We start from the raw sequence: 15,845 nt of genomic DNA, 5'->3' as shown, positions 1-15,845 counted from the left end.
TCTCCACACTCAGCCACTCTGTCCCTGTCCATATGTCCAGTATGTCCCTCTCCACACTCAGCCACTCTGTCCCTGTCCATATGTCCAGTATGTCCCTCTCCACACTCAGCCACTCTGTCCCTGTCCATATGTCCAGTATGTCCCTCTCCACACTCAGCCACTCTGTCCCTGTCCATATGTCCAGTATGTCCCTCTCCACACTCAGCCACTCTGTCCCTGTCCATATGTCCAGTATGTCCCTCTCCACACTCAGCCACTCTGTCCCTGTCCATATGTCCAGTATGTCCCTCTCCACACTCAGCCACTCTGTCCCTGTCCATATGTCCAGTATGTCCCTCTCCACACTCAGCAACACAAGTCTGTCTTCATGAGCAGCAGACGGCTGAAACTTGCTACTGCTGATGGGAAGGGTTTTATAAGTCCTGTGGAGAATGGCCAGGTGTGGGTAGAGGCTCTATCCACGTCGTTGGCAGCGAGGAATGGCAGGACGGCGTCGGTGGTGAGATCCATGTTTAACTCATGCATTAGGTTACAATGCACGAAAAGAGCAAAACTCCTGCACTGCGTCTTCTGACGTGGGCATCTCTTCTGAGTAGAAACAGGCTAGCTCAAGCATTTCCTCCTCAGCATCAGGGTCCTCGTCTGATCTGAGCCACCGTACTGTCAATAAGATCCACACGAGTGTTGACATCCAGTGACTCTGTTTGAAGATAATTCGACAGGATGTATGTCCTCTTCAACAAATCGTTCCAAAACACCCACATGAACGTGAATTCAAATGTGCTGAGTTTTGACAGCAGGCCATCAGCCTTGGCTGTGCTGTGGTGGTGTTGGTGGATACGGATCAGGGCTTTGAGAGTGTCTGGGGGGGCTCTGGATCACCGCTTCTGTGGCCCACCTTGTGTCAGAAAGGCTTTTCAGCTTAAGAACGGTTCTTTCCATTTGCATGATTTTCCTGTTCCTCCTCCAGTATATGTATAGGAAAAAATTAATCATCTATTATCCACAGATAATAATTGATAGACATCTCCATATCCACCATCTCTAGGAACTACAATTTGCACTAAACTTCATCCTGGATTAAACACCTGCCCATCGCACATTCTATTTATTTCTTTGCATTCTGCACTAAACCCATTCAGCCTCCTTTCTCTTATACTAAACAGATATTCTGTATTTATTGTTTTGTTTGTATAAATGTAAAGGCAAATTCACGTAGGGTAACTACAGAAATTCATTTCTGATTCTGATATACAGCCATGGCTTACCCAGAACATACAGATTACTTAAGGTCATGTTTTTGGATGGCAAAAAACATTTAACCCATCTAAAAATGTTCTGTCTGAATGGTACTCCCAAAAGGTGTTATGTAAGATAGATTGTATCTGGGCTATACGTCTTGGTGAATATCTGTTAACCACTAATTGCCGTCACCTTCAAGCGTGTATGAAGCGTTTTGTGAAATATCATGCACTGTGGATGATTCTGCCATTTTTATAGCTAGAACAGTACGTTTTCCCATTTATATCATGTTTCTATTGTGGAAAATGTCCTTTCACTACGTTTTTACGTGGGTTAGGTCACTGCACATCCAAATAAGTGCCCACAGCCCCTCAGTCTCCATAGGATAACATGGGAAAACTCTACCCCCTACCTGGTGGGGGACCAAATATATTTTCATCTTTCTAAAACTGCTTTTCCATGTCTCCCCTCCATAAATTATTGTATAAACACAGATATTTGTGCATTTACTTAAAATACATGGAGTTACAGCCAGGTCGGGGACAGTTGAAACAGCTGTTTCAACTGTCCTGACATAGACATATGTAGACGTAGACATATCCCATTATAACCTGTTTTGCTTTCCATGTAAAGAAGCATTAAATATGAAAGTCTGGGATTGTGGAGAACACTAAATGGTCTACTGAATAAGCATGTAGTCAAACCTTTAAATGAAAAACACTCATTAATAATTGAAAAAAATGTAACCGCTAATGAAGTTTACTTTCGACCATCAAAACTCGTTTATCGCCTGTAACTCCGTGATGAAAGGAAATAACAGGAAGATATTTGGCTGATAGAAAGAGGTTAACAGGCTCTATGTTTTGACCTAAGGAAGTCTGTCTGTCATCATTACACTCGGAGAAAACTGGAATGTTTCATCCGTCCCGCGTTTCAATCGTCCCAGCTCTCCCCTACACCAAAAACAAGGCCAATTAGTTTTAGCTTTCCAGTTAATGAGAGTAGTTTAAGTCACAAAATCCTTGTAGCTCATTTTCTGCATATAATCTATAAATATAGTCACATTTGACCCATTTTCAAAAAGTTTCTAAATCAGAAATTTGAGTTTCTTTCAACCAAGTTGTCACACAAAAAATAACGTGGATGGTTCTCAACAACGCTCTTAACAAGTTAAATATATGATCAGTTCACTACTTTCATTGAATTCGGGTGTTTTGGTCAATTTTATAGCATGTTAATAAAAATTGATAAAAGAACGTTGAAAAAACGTAGGAAACAAATGTCAAAAACATCGGAAAAAGTGACAATGGTCGATGGAGACAACACAGGGGTTGTAAAGGTACTATTACTTTAATGAACTTTTACTTGAATGTACAATATGTAACGTTCTGCCACTAGGGGTGTAACAATCAAAACAAGGGACGGTAAACAGACTTTTGATGATGTTGGGAAAGAGCGTGGGATTATGGGAGTTGTAGTTTTCATTGTTAAACACGATGGGTTTATCCATTAAAGTTTTAATCATGTTACATTTAGTAACGTTTATTCATGTCATTCTAATAAGATAGCTGCAGTTTCCCCAACATTATTACATTTTTCTTAATTTGATTTGCATTGGTAGCTGACCAATTAGCTAAGTATTGGTATATGACCAGTTAGCTAGGTATTGGTAGCTGACCAGTTAGCTAAGTACTGGTAGATGACCAGTTAGCTAGGTATTGGTATATGACCAGCTAGCTAGGTATTGGTATATGACCAGTTAGCTAGGTATTGGTATATGACCAGCTAGCTAGGTATTGGTATATGACCAGTTAGCTAGGTATTGGTATATGACCAGCTAGCTAGGTATTGGTATATGACCAGCTAGCTAGGTATTGGTAGATGACCAGTTAGCTAGGTATTGGTAGATGACCAGTTAGCTAGGTATTGTTAGATGACCAGTTAGCTAGGTATTGGTAGATGACCAGTTAGCTAGGTATTGGTAGATGACCAGTTAGCTAAGTATTGGTACATGACCAGTTAGCTAGGTATTGGTAGATGACCAGTTAGCTAAGTATTGGTACATGACCAGTTAGCTAGGTATTGGTAGATGACCAGTTAGCTAAGTATTGGTAGATGACCAGTTAGCTAGGTATTGGTAGATGACCAGTTATCTAGGTATTGGTAGATGACCAGTTAGCTAGGTATTGGTAGTTGACCAGTTAGCTAGGTATTGGTAGATGACCAGTTAGCTAGGTATTGTTAGATGACCAGTTATCTAGGTATTGTTAGATGACCAGTTATCTAGGTATTGGTTATGACCAGTTAGCTAAGTATTGGTAGATGACCAGTTAGCTAGGTATTGGTAGATGACCAGTTAGCTAGGTATTGGTAGATGACCAGTTAGCTAGGTACTGGTAGATGACCAGTTAGCTAGGTATTGTTAGATGACCAGTTATCTAGGTATTGGTAGATGACCAGTTAGCTAGGTATTGGTACATGACCAGTTAGCTAGGTTTTGGTAGATGACCAGTTAGCTAGGTACTGGTAGATGACCAGTTAGCTAGGTATTGTTAGATGACCAGTTAGCTAGGTACTGGTAGATGACCAGTTAGCTAGGTACTGGTAGATGACCAGTTAGCTAAGTATTGGTAGATGACCACTTAGCTAGGTATTGGTTATGACCAGTTAGCTAGGTATTGGTTATGACCAGTTAGCTAGGTAACAAGCACGAGTTAACTATTGATCACATAAGCATTTTGTCGATGCTTATGTCGATTTTAAAGTCATGTTAAAACTATTTTCCATCCTTCATCGTCCTTCATCCGATTTCCAGCCACAGCCTCCTCACTCGAGGGCCCTGGGCTCAGTTTTTTTAAAAATTTAATCTGGATCAAAGTGATTCGGATTTGGAAATCTCATGTTTTGCTATCCAGGATCACCTGATCTATTTTACTGTTATGCCAGTTGTTTGAAAAGTCATTATTGGACTGGACAACTGTGATCCAAATACCAAATTTCTGGATAACCAAATCCTGTTGACCAGAGCCTTAAATGGAGCCAACAATGTAGCCTACTGGCTCAGTACAGAACTACAGGGAGGCTACTAATAGCCATTGTTGTAATAAACAGAAACATTTCACATTCCTTATTTTGTTATAATGTTAAATAACATAACTAAAACTCTACAGACTCTACAACACCTGCACCACCCGATAATTTTGTAGTTTTCTGTTCAATTACCCACCACTCAGCATGGCTCTATGTATATCTTTATTGTTATTATATGTATTTATATTTTCCCATCTGTATTTATATTTTTCCATTCCGAGTACTTACTTTTTCAATATTATTTATATTATGGTTAATTACTTTTGCTATGTTATTTAATTTCATATTATTCAATCTAATTTCACGTCAATTACCCACTTACATTACAGTATTTTTTGCAGTATGGCCCCCTCACCTTACTTTACTTTACTTTAAAATACTTTTTATACAATGCCACTTTACATTCTTTCAGTAATTTTTGCACATTGTCTGTTTTTTGCCGGTTGTTTGTTTGTTTGTTTGTTGGTTTGTTTTTATTGTGGAAAAACTGCTGCTGTAACAAGTGAATTTTCCATTGTGGGATGAATAAAGTATTATCTAATCTAGTCTAATCTTAATCTAATACTATCCAATAGTCAAAAATCATTAGATGTGACATGCTTCATATATGCTTCAAATATGAAGAAATGTATATATCATCAGTAAGCATTGATTTGATGATCATTCACTTAAAAAATAAACCTCTCTGATTTTATTTGGTTTTGAAAAAGCACAACTGAATCCACCCTTCTGATGGAATCAGGATAATCCTGTTGTTTTTAATCAAATAGATCCCAAATCGAGTTGAAAGTTTTGAAAAACCCAAAGGGTAGGTTTGATCCAGATATAAAAAAACATTTCCAAGATTTGATCCAATCCATGATCCGAAATCCCAATGGACGCCCTTGGTGACATGAGAAGAGGGAGATTAGCTAACGTTAGCCAACCTATTTATACATTTAAAAAAAATCACATTTGAATGGTATTGAGTTTTTTTACTATTTAAATTATATTCGACTTTCGGAATTTGATCCAATAGTCCTAATGTGTTTGTAGGCTGTTGTTTTTTTTTTCACGTTTTTTTGGCGTTATTTTTTAACATTTTTGGCGGGTTTTTTTTTTCAACAAAACATCAGAAAAAAAGGTTGCTTTTGCCGACATTTAAAAGAAAATGATCTTTAACTTTTCTTTACTAATTTGGGCGCCCCTAGCATTTGCCTATCCTGCCTATATATGCCACAGGCTCGCCCTGACACTGGGGAATCTAAAAGTAACAATGTTGTAAAAAATAAAAATAAATAAATAAATAAAACTGCCCAAACTACTTTTATTTTGAAAACTGTCAAAACTGCTTTCATTTTGAAAACTCCCAAAACTGCTTTTATTTTGAAAACTGCCCAAACTGCTTTTAATTTGAAAACTGTCAAAACTGCTTTTATTTTGAAAGTTTTTACCAGAAGTGCTCATATTTCCACAGCAGCTTTACCTCCCCGAAGTCGCTTCAGCGCAGACCGGGTGGATTTTCTCCATTTAAAAAGTTCCTCCGGAGAGTTGGGCGCGTCTACACCGAGCCACACGGACTCTTTTAGCCGCAGAAGGGTCGCGGTCGCACGGCCATGGCCTCTTTCGTTTGCCGAATCCAGTACCTGGAGGACTCGGACCCGTTTATCTGCACAAACTTCCCCGAGCCTCGGAGACCTCCGACGGTGAGCGTGGAGGAGAACCTGCCGCTCAGTGAGCAGATCGCCGGGATACACAAGCTGCTCGAGGCGCCTCTAAAGGTGGGTCATTAAACTAAAACAGAACTAACTCAACTAAATACCTGCCGATTTACACTTAAGAGTAAATAAGTCTTGTTGGATCACTTTAAAACTAAATTTAAACAATGTTTAACGCAACAGGTGTAAAACAAACATTAAATACTCAGTTTTCCCTCAGGAGATTGGTGACACGCCAAACTCCCTTTCAAAAATCAGGCGATTTAATGTGTTCTTTGTAATTTGTTCACTTTATAGAATTATTTAAAGTCTTAAAAATAGGATAAATCTACATCTCTACTGCAAACAAGTCTTGTTCGATAACTTTACCACTAAAGTTAAATGGTTTAAACCCACAGGTGTGAAGCAAAGATCATGGCGACCAGCCAAACTCAGTTTACAAATCTGGCGATTTATGGTATTCTTGGTAATTTGGCCATTAAGAGAATAATTTAAAGTCTTAAATGGGATACATTTACATCTGTACAGAACACAAGTTGTGTTTCATAACTTTACCTCCTAAAGTTAAAAAGATTTAAAGCCATAAACCCTGTTTTCCATCAAGATATTGGTGACATTCCGAACTCCGTTTAAAAATCTGGCAATTTAGTGCGTTCTTGGGTATTTTAGCCACGTTGAGAATGATTAAAGTCTTACATCTTTCCATTCAATATGTATTCTGTAAAAAAGAGATGCAGTGCTGCTTGTTGCCGAACTTTCCAGAATACTTGAACCGATTGATCAGTCTTGGGTTTTGGTAGGTATCGTTGCTAATGATCTCTTCCACATTAAAAAGGCCATATTTTTGAATGGAGTTTGGTGTCAGATTTTTATTTAAATTTTTTTCTGGCTTAGTTCACTCAGGAATCACTCAACATTTAAAGGTGCTTTGCTGCTGTTCACTTTATCTTCAGTCCAATCAGATGTGTGTATCAGTGAAGTGTGTTCAGATCCCTTTTGAATTTTATTTCATTGTCCCCTTGGGGAAACGTTTCTTGACTCCAGCACTGACAACTTTAGCTGCACATACAGTGAAGAACAATAGATAGAAACAATAAGACAAAATGAATAAATAGGAACAATAAGAACAACCAAACACAAGTAAACACTGTGCAAATCAATGAGCCACAATAAAAGAACACCATTATATTTTATCACAACCCATACTGCCTTTAGAGGATAAGTACCCTTTTTTAACCTGTTGTCCTATGTCTTTGTGACTAATAGGAACAACAATCTTTGACATTGGTCCAGTATTAAGCGAGAGGTGAAACAAGCTGTAATGTAAGTTAACAGGGCATATGTGCAGCTTGTATTTACCTTTTTTTTTTTTTTTAAAGTGCTCGTTTTGCTGCTGACAGACAGATTATTATTCTAACTGTGTGACAACATTATGGAAAGGTTCCCTACAGAGAGAGACCTTTTAAAACCTCTGTAAGCCCTTTTTGTTTAACTAGAAACAGCTCTGAGGTTGCTGGTACGAAACCCACCAGACTCCATGTAAATAATCAGGACTTTTAGCGTGTATAGAGCCAACATATCTCCACATGTCAATCAGTAAATTATGTGTTTATTTCAACCAAAACTAGAGTTGTGATGGTTGGTAAAGTGGACAGACGACCGAAAACAGCTTTTCATAATTTTATTTTGTTTCTGTCGACTTTGAATGAAGTGTGTTTTACGATGCTAAAATCACTGATTATTTACATGGAGTTTGGTGGGTTTAGCGAACGGAATTTTGAGGATGTTTTAATGTTTAAAAAAAGGATCTTACTCTTTAACTAAAAGGTCTATCTCTGTAGGGATCCTTTCCATAATGTTGTCAGACTCTTAGAATAATAATCTGAGTCTGTCAGTGGAAAAACTGAACTTTTGTGAAGGTAAACACAAGCTGTACAATTGCTATTAACTTAGATTACAACTTGTTTCTCTGCTGCCGACTGCAGCGATCTCTCTTAATAATGGACCAGTGACTGAGATTCAGCTTGAAAAAAAACTGTAGTTCCCCTTTTTAAGAAGTATTATTGTTTAACATTTTAAATTGATGTCGGCACAAATGAGTTTTTAAACCGGTTCAGTCTGCATTTTGGGGACGGATTGTGTTCAGAGTAGAGGTGGGCGATATATCGTTTAGACGATAATATCCAAGTTGTCTGGACGATATGCAAAATTGGGATATCGAATATTTCATAATTTGTACAATCCGACCCCCCAAACATGAAAAGAGCTGAAGGAAGTTAATGAGAAAACAAATAACTCACACTATAACCTTCTAAACAATTATATGTAGCGATTTTAATACAGTAGGGGTTTGTTTGACTGTATTTTTTGTACAAAATAACGATCCTCCCGCACGAGAGTAAGCTGCTACTAGTTCTTACCCTGTCGGTGTATATTTATACAAGTACTAATCAATACAGGACCACGATACAACACACTGAACTAATCAATACAGGTTACAGGTCATCAGTCAGATCACATCCAACTCCTGATCCCAGCATGCATCAGTCAGATCACATCCAACTCCTGATCCCAGCATGCATCCTGGTCAGAAGGACTATACAGCCCAGTAGAAGGACTATCAGAACCTGGTCTGACCCGGCCCTGTCCCAGCTCCAAGACTTCTTCCAATAAGGACATGGTTGTGTGCCATATGTTACAGAACAGAGCCCTTTGTTTATTGTTATGATTTCATCTTGCTTGTACATTTTCCCAAGAGAACCACCGAAATAGCCTCCGAACAGGGCTTCTTTTAACTTCTAGAAGGATTTCAAAAATATCGTCTGAATATCGATATCGAGATATTGAAAAAAAAAAATCGAGATATTCATTTTTGTCAATATCTCCCACCCCTAGTTCAGAGAAACTGCTTCCATCAAAACAAGTTCCTCCCCAAAACTATTTAGCAGAGGCACCGTGGCTCCGTCCGGAGCTTAGCCCCGCCCACGATGATTGTGATTGGTTTAAAGTAGGGATGCACCAAATCCAGGCTTCTGGTTCTGCTGAATATTGGGCATTTTGGCGGCGTTCTGGTGCCGTTGATTACGGGAAGGTGTTTACGTAGGTGGAGCTATCAATGCAGCAGGCTTTGAGAAAGTGGACATGGATCTGGTGAGAAGTAAGCTGTGAGAAAGTGGACATGGATCTGGTGAGAAGTAAGCTGTGAGAAAGTGGACATGGATCTGGTGAGCAGAAAATCTGAAAGGCTAATATTTTGGATAATGATTGGATCTAGAGATAGGGTAAACATAATTGCTTAGCACCGCCCAAGATGATTGTGATTGGTTTAAAGAAATGCCAATAAACCAGAGCACTCTCCCATCGTGTGTGTGTGTGTTTCCTGCTGGTTAGCTGACTAATGATGCTTCCTGTTTGGATCGGCGTGCAGTTTTCCAAACAGGAAGTGAACGCAGCTTTGTGCCTCACAGTCTGACCAGAAGTCCCTGTTACACTTCAGTCATGTTACACACAGAGACACACTCTCACGCAGCCATGCGCACTCACAGAGACACACATACATGCACAAGCACACACACTCTCTCGCATACACAAGCACACACACAGAGACATACTCACACAGGCACACACACAGACATGCACAAGCACACACAGACATACATAAGCACACACAGACATACACAAGCACACATACAGAGACATACTCACACAGGCACACACACATACATGCACAAGCACACACAGACATACACAAGCACACAGACACACAGAGACACAAAAAAACTTCTCTTTGAAAAGAAGCAGAAAAACCTGTAATGATGTGAAGACCCACATACTCGTCAGTGATGATCTCATCCCTCAGATATCTCAGAGGCCAAAGTTCTGCAGGAGATCATGACTCAGCTGTCTGAGGCCAAAGTTCTGCAGGAGATCATGACTCAGCAGTGTGTGTTTGACCTCGCCCGGCCGGCCCAAACATGTCTTTTTATTGAATAACTTTCAGTCAAATCAGTTCCCAGGGATTCTTCAATATGATGCAAATGTTGGGACTTCTTAAAGGGACACACACACTTCCAGCAGCTGGAAACTCTGTGAGCCCTCACGGTGTCTGCCGACTGCTTTTATACATTTCTCCCAAAATGTGTCAGCCAAACTCCAGTATGTGTGCAAGTCAGACCCGCCCCCCGGAGACAGGACAACCAATCACGCTTCTCTTTCCACGCGTTGATATGTTTTAGGCACATTTGACTGTTCTTACGGAATACAGTGAGTTAGTGTTATATGAAAATAATAATAGGGCTGATACGCTAAGGCTGCGTAGACCAGCAAAAAGTCAAAAAAAGAGGTCAAAATGTCTTTTTAAAAAAGTCCCAAAAGTTGGACCCAAATCGTAACGTGGGGAGGCAAACATCAGTAAAGATCGAGAGGTGTGAGCCGCAAGGTCTGTGGTACGTTGCCGTTGCAAATATCCCATTAACACTGACTGAGTAACAGGGCCAAAACTGGTCTATGTTGACTATAGCGCCCCCTGATGGCCAATCTTTGCCAAATTTGGTGTAGAGCCTCAGAGCGGCATCTCAAGTTTTGTGATGATAGCATTTACTACGGCAGAGATATTGCCATTGCAAATTTCCCATTTAAATGCATTGACTTATTTGGCAAAACGCGTCTACGTTCATGATAGCGCCCCCTAATGGCTGCTCTTCACCAGATTTGGTACAGAGTCTCAGAGTGGAATGTTGAACAATAATACCAAGTTTAGTGCTGATACTTTAATTTGGCCGAGATATGCTAAAGTTTGTTTTGTGGCTAGCTGCGAAAATTAATTTGGTTGTAAATTGCGCATACTTTAACGTAGCAAAATTCTTTTGATAACTTTTGGTCAGGTCCGTCTGGAGATGCTACCTACCATGCTCAGTAGCTAGGTAAGACTACATGCTCAGTAGCTAGGTAAGACTACATGTTCAGTAGCTAGGTAAGACTACATGCTCAGTAGCTAGGTAAGACTACATGTTCAGTAGCTAGGTAAGACTACATGCTCAGTAGCTAGGTAAGACTACATGCTCAGTAGCTAGGTAAGACTACATGCTCAGTAGCTCAAGGACTACATGCTCAGTAGCTAGGTAAGGACTACATGCTCAGTAGCTAGGTGAGACTACATGCTCAGTAGCTAGGTAAGACTACATGCTCAGTAGCTAGGTAAGACTACATGCTCAGTAGCTCTACATGTTCAGTAGCTAGGTAAGGACTACATGTTCAGTAGCTAGGTAAGGACTACATGCTCAGTAGCTAGGTAAGACTACATGTTCAGTAGCTAGGTACTACATGCTCAGTAGCTAGGTAAGACTACATGCTCAGTAGCTAGGTAAGACTACATGCTCAGTAGCTAGGTAAGGACTACATGCTCAGTAGCTAGGTAAGGACTACATGCTCAGTAGCTACAGACTACATGCTCAGTAGCTAGGTAAGACTACATGCTCAGTAGCTAGGTAAGACTACATGCTCAGTAGCTAGGTAAGACTAGTTCAGTAGCTAGGACTACATGTTCAGTAGCTAGGTAAGGACTACATGCTCAGTAGCTAGGTAAGACTACATGTTCAGTAGCTAGGTAAGACTACATGCTCAGTAGCTAGGTAAGACTACATGCTCAGTAGCTAGGTAAGACTACATGAGCTAGCTAGCTGTTTCTCTAACTTCAGTCAGTACAAGGCAGGATTAGCCGGAGACTTCTTCTAAACGAGGAATACCTGCAGAACAGGGACATGGAAGTAATTCTTTTGGAGATTATGGTGAACTAGTGTGTGTTGTAGCAGTGTTTTGCCATTGAGAACGAGCTAGCATGCTAACGGTTAGCCCCCTAGGTCCCTGGTCTCGGCTAGTGACGTAAAAAGCCATGCAGATTTAGACCAGCTCACCAGGAGACTGAAGGCAAGAATCATTCAGAAACCGGATCTCACTCAGAACACCATGGATAGATTTATTCAAAGTGTGTATGTGTGTGGCACCAAAAAACACCCCAAATCCCATTATTATTATTTTTCATAATATGGGCACTTTAAGATGTGACGGTGATCAGTCGGTGTGTTTCTGCAGGAGCATGTGTTGCGTTCAAAGCCCCGCGGGAATCTGCAATATCAGATAAAGACATAAAACTTTGGAAAAGAAAACATCAAAAGTAAAAGTTGAAAAAGTGACAAAACGTGTCAAAAAATTCTTTAAAAAATGTCAAAGTGCAAGAAATGTAAAAAAAAGAAAAATTAAAAATAAAATAAAATGCACCCAAAATGACCAAAAAAAATCACCCAGAGACTCTCTGAAGAGGGGGGGGGGTGGTCAGAAGGCCCCAGAGATGCAGTCCAGCCTTGTGCGAGGCGTTTGGAGCCCGTTGGAATCTGCAGCATCAGATAAAGAGCCGGTCCGGTCCGGTCCCGATGGATCACATTCCTCCTACAGACTCCCTAATTATTCCCATGATGCCTCGGGGCTCGACCTGCAGAGATCCTGAGACGTGATATCACCGACACAGAGGACTCGTTCAGACCAGGTTGGCTGATTCTCTGCCGGGGGGGGTCCTGTGTGACATCCTGATGTCCCAGACCCCCCAACAATGTAGACTTTTTTTACATGTAAATTACATTACATGTCATTTAGCTGACGCTTTTATCCAAAGCGAATTACAATTGTTACATATCAGAGGTCACACACCTCTGGAGCAACTAGGGGTTAAGTGTCTTGCTCAGGGACACATTGGTCGATGTATCGCAGTGGGAATTGAACCCAGGTCTGCCACACCAAAGGCTTGTGACATATCCACTGCGCCATCACCACCCAGACTTTATATAGATCGGTTATAGGGCTCGACAAAATGCAACAAAACCTGAGAAAAGTGCGAGAGGTCAGGAAAACAGTCCTAAACGTTGAAAACAAGTGATGAAAACATCAAAAAATAACAAAAGCAACAAAAGCGTCAAATAAAATGACAAAAAATGAGAAAACAATGCATAAAATGCCTAAAAAAAACGTGTTTACCTCAACCCCCCAACAATGTAAACTTCATGTAGGCCGGTTATAGACCTCGACGAAAATCTACTAAAACGGAGAAAAGACAGTCCTAAATGTTGATAACAAGTGACGAAAACATCTAAAAATAACAAATGTGTCGATAAAAGCGACAAAAACATCAAATAAAATGACAAAAAGGCCCAAAGAAAGTGCAGAAAATGCCTAAAAAAACTGTTTGTGTACTTTAACCCCCCAACAATGTAGACTTCATGTAGGCAGGTTATAGGGCTAGACAAAATGCAACAAAAACGGAGAATAAAGTGACCGAGAGGTCAGGAAAATAGTCCTAAATGTTGAAAACACGCGACCTAAACATCTAAAAATAACAAATGTGTCGATAAAAGCGACAAAAACATCAAATAAAATGCCAAATTTGCCGCCTTTTAAAGTTTTTTTTTTTCTTTTGTCCCCCCTGTATAGTTGGATAGTCTTACATTATTTTCAAAAAATGTGCCCAAAATGTCTTTTTAAAAAAAAAAAAAAAAGAGAGAGACCTAATGTTACTGCTGCAGCGCTGAGAGAGACCTAATGTTACTGCTGCAGCGCTGAGAGAGAGACCTAATGTTACTGCTGCAGCGCTGAGAGAGACCTAATGTTACTGCTGCACCTGCAGTGCTGAGAGAGACCTAATGTTACTGCTGCAGAGAGAGACCTAATGTTACTGCTGCAGTGCTGAGAGAGACCTAATGTTACTGCTGCAGAGAGACCCTAATGTTACTGCTGCAGAGCCTGAGAGAGACCTAATGTTACTGCTGCAGAGACCTAATGTTACTGAGAGAGACCTAATGTTACTGCTGCAGCGCTGAGAGAGACCTAATGTTACTGCTGCAGCGCTGAGAGAGACCTAATGTTACTGCTGCAGCGCTGAGAGAGACCTAATGTTACTGCTGAGAGAGACCTAATGTTACTGCTGAGAGAGACCTAATGTTACTGCTGAGAGAGACCTAATGTTACTGCCTGTTACTGCTGAGAGAGAGACCTAATGTTACTGCTGCAGAGAGACCTAATGTTACTGCTGCAGCGCTGAGAGAGACCTAATGTTACTGCTGCAGCGCTGAGAGAGACCTAATGTTACTGCTGCAGCGCTGAGAGAGACCTAATGTTACTGCTGCAGCGCTGAGAGAGACCTAATGTTACTGCTGCAGACCCAATGTTACTGCTGCAGAGAGACCTAATGTTACTGCTGAGAGAGACCTAATGTTACTGCTGAGAGAGAGACCTAATGTTACTGCTGAGAGAGACCTAATGTTACTGCTGCATCGCTGAGAGAGAGACCTAATGTTACTGCTGCCTAATGTTACTGCTGCAGAGAGAGACCTAATGTTACTGCTGCAGAGAGACCTAATGTTACTGCTGAGAGACCTAATGTTACCTAAGAGAGACCTAATGTTACTGCTGAGAGAGACCTAATGTTACTGCTGAGAGAGACCCTAATGTTACTGCTGAGAGAGACCTAATGTTACTGCTGAGAGACCTAATGTTACTAATGTTAGAGACCTAATGTTACTGCTGAGAGAGACCTAATGTTACTGCTGAGAGAGACCTAATGTTACTGCTGCAGTGCTGAGAGAGACCTAATGTTACTGCTGAGAGAGACCTAATGTTACTGCTGAGAGAGAGACCTAATGTTACTGCTGAGAGAGAGACCTAATGTTACTGCTGAGAGAGAGACCTAATGTTACTGCTAATGTTACTGCTGCAGAGAGAGACCTAATGTTACTGCTGAGAGAGACCTAATGTTACTGCTGAGAGAGACCTAATGTTACTGCTGAGAGAGACCTAATGTTACTGCTGAGAGAGACCTAATGTTACTGCTGAGAGAGACCCTAATGTTACTGCTGAGAGAGAGAGACCTAATGTTACCTGAGAGAGACCTAATGTTACTGCTGAGAGAGACCTAATGTTACTGCTGAGAGAGACCTAATGTTACTGCTGAGAGACCTAATGTTACTGCTGAGACAGACCTAATGTTACTGAGAGAGAGACTAATGTTTACTGCTGCAGTGCTGAGAGAGACCTAATGTTACTGCTGAGAGAGACCTAATGTTACTGCTGCAGAGAGAGACCCTATGTTACTGCTGAGAGAGACCTAATGTTACTGCTGCAGCTGAGAGAGACCTAATGTTACTGCTGAGAGAGACCTAATGTTACTGCTGCAGCGCTGAGAGAGACCTAATGTTACTGCTGAGAGAGACCTAATGTTACTGCTGTTACTGCTGAGAGAGACCTAATGTTACTGCTGAGAGAGACCTAATGTTACTGCTGAGAGAGACCCTAATGTTACTGCTGAGAGAGACCTAATGTTACTGCTGCAGAGAGAGACCTAATGTTACTGCTGCAGAGAGACCCTAATGTTACTGCTGCTGAGAGTTACCTAATGTTACTGCTGCAGAGAGACCTAATGTTACTGCTGAGAGAGACCTAATGTTACTGCTGAGAGAGACCTAATGTTACTGCTGCAGCGCTGAGAGACCTAATGTTACTGCTGAGAGAGACCTAATGTTACTGCTGAGAGAGACCTAATGTTACTGCTGCAGCGCTGAGAGAGAGACCTAATGTTACTGCTGAGAGAGACCTAATGTTACTGCTGCAGCGCTGAGAGAGACCTAATGTTACTGCTGAGAGAGACCTAATGTTACTGCTGAGAGAGTTACTGCTGAGAGAGACCTAATGTTACTGCTGAGAGAGACCTAATGTTACTGCTGAGAGAGACCTAATGTTACTGCTGCAGCGCTGAGAGAGACCTAATGTTACTGC

The 15,845-nt window shown here is 40.8% G+C and overlaps 1 protein-coding gene across 1 annotated transcript in view; it reads left to right on the top strand.

The window, feature by feature from the left end:
• Window positions 1-5,787: 5,787 nt before the first annotated feature.
• The window catches only part of LOC114551609 (FH1/FH2 domain-containing protein 1), a gene marked incomplete at its 3' end in the record, with an annotated part of 62,382 nt that continues 52,324 nt past the window's right edge, over window positions 5,788-15,845 (top strand). The window contains exon 1 of the mRNA XM_028572612.1: window positions 5,788-6,092. Coding sequence (XP_028428413.1) covers window positions 5,928-6,092 — 165 coding nt within the window. The remainder of the gene's footprint in view (window positions 6,093-15,845) is intronic.

The sequence above is a fragment of the Perca flavescens genome, unplaced genomic scaffold (assembly GCF_004354835.1).
Source record: "Perca flavescens isolate YP-PL-M2 unplaced genomic scaffold, PFLA_1.0 EPR50_1.1_unplaced_scaf_21, whole genome shotgun sequence".
Lineage (NCBI taxonomy): Eukaryota > Metazoa > Chordata > Actinopteri > Perciformes > Percidae > Perca > Perca flavescens.
This window is presented reverse-complemented; position numbering and strand designations above follow the sequence as displayed.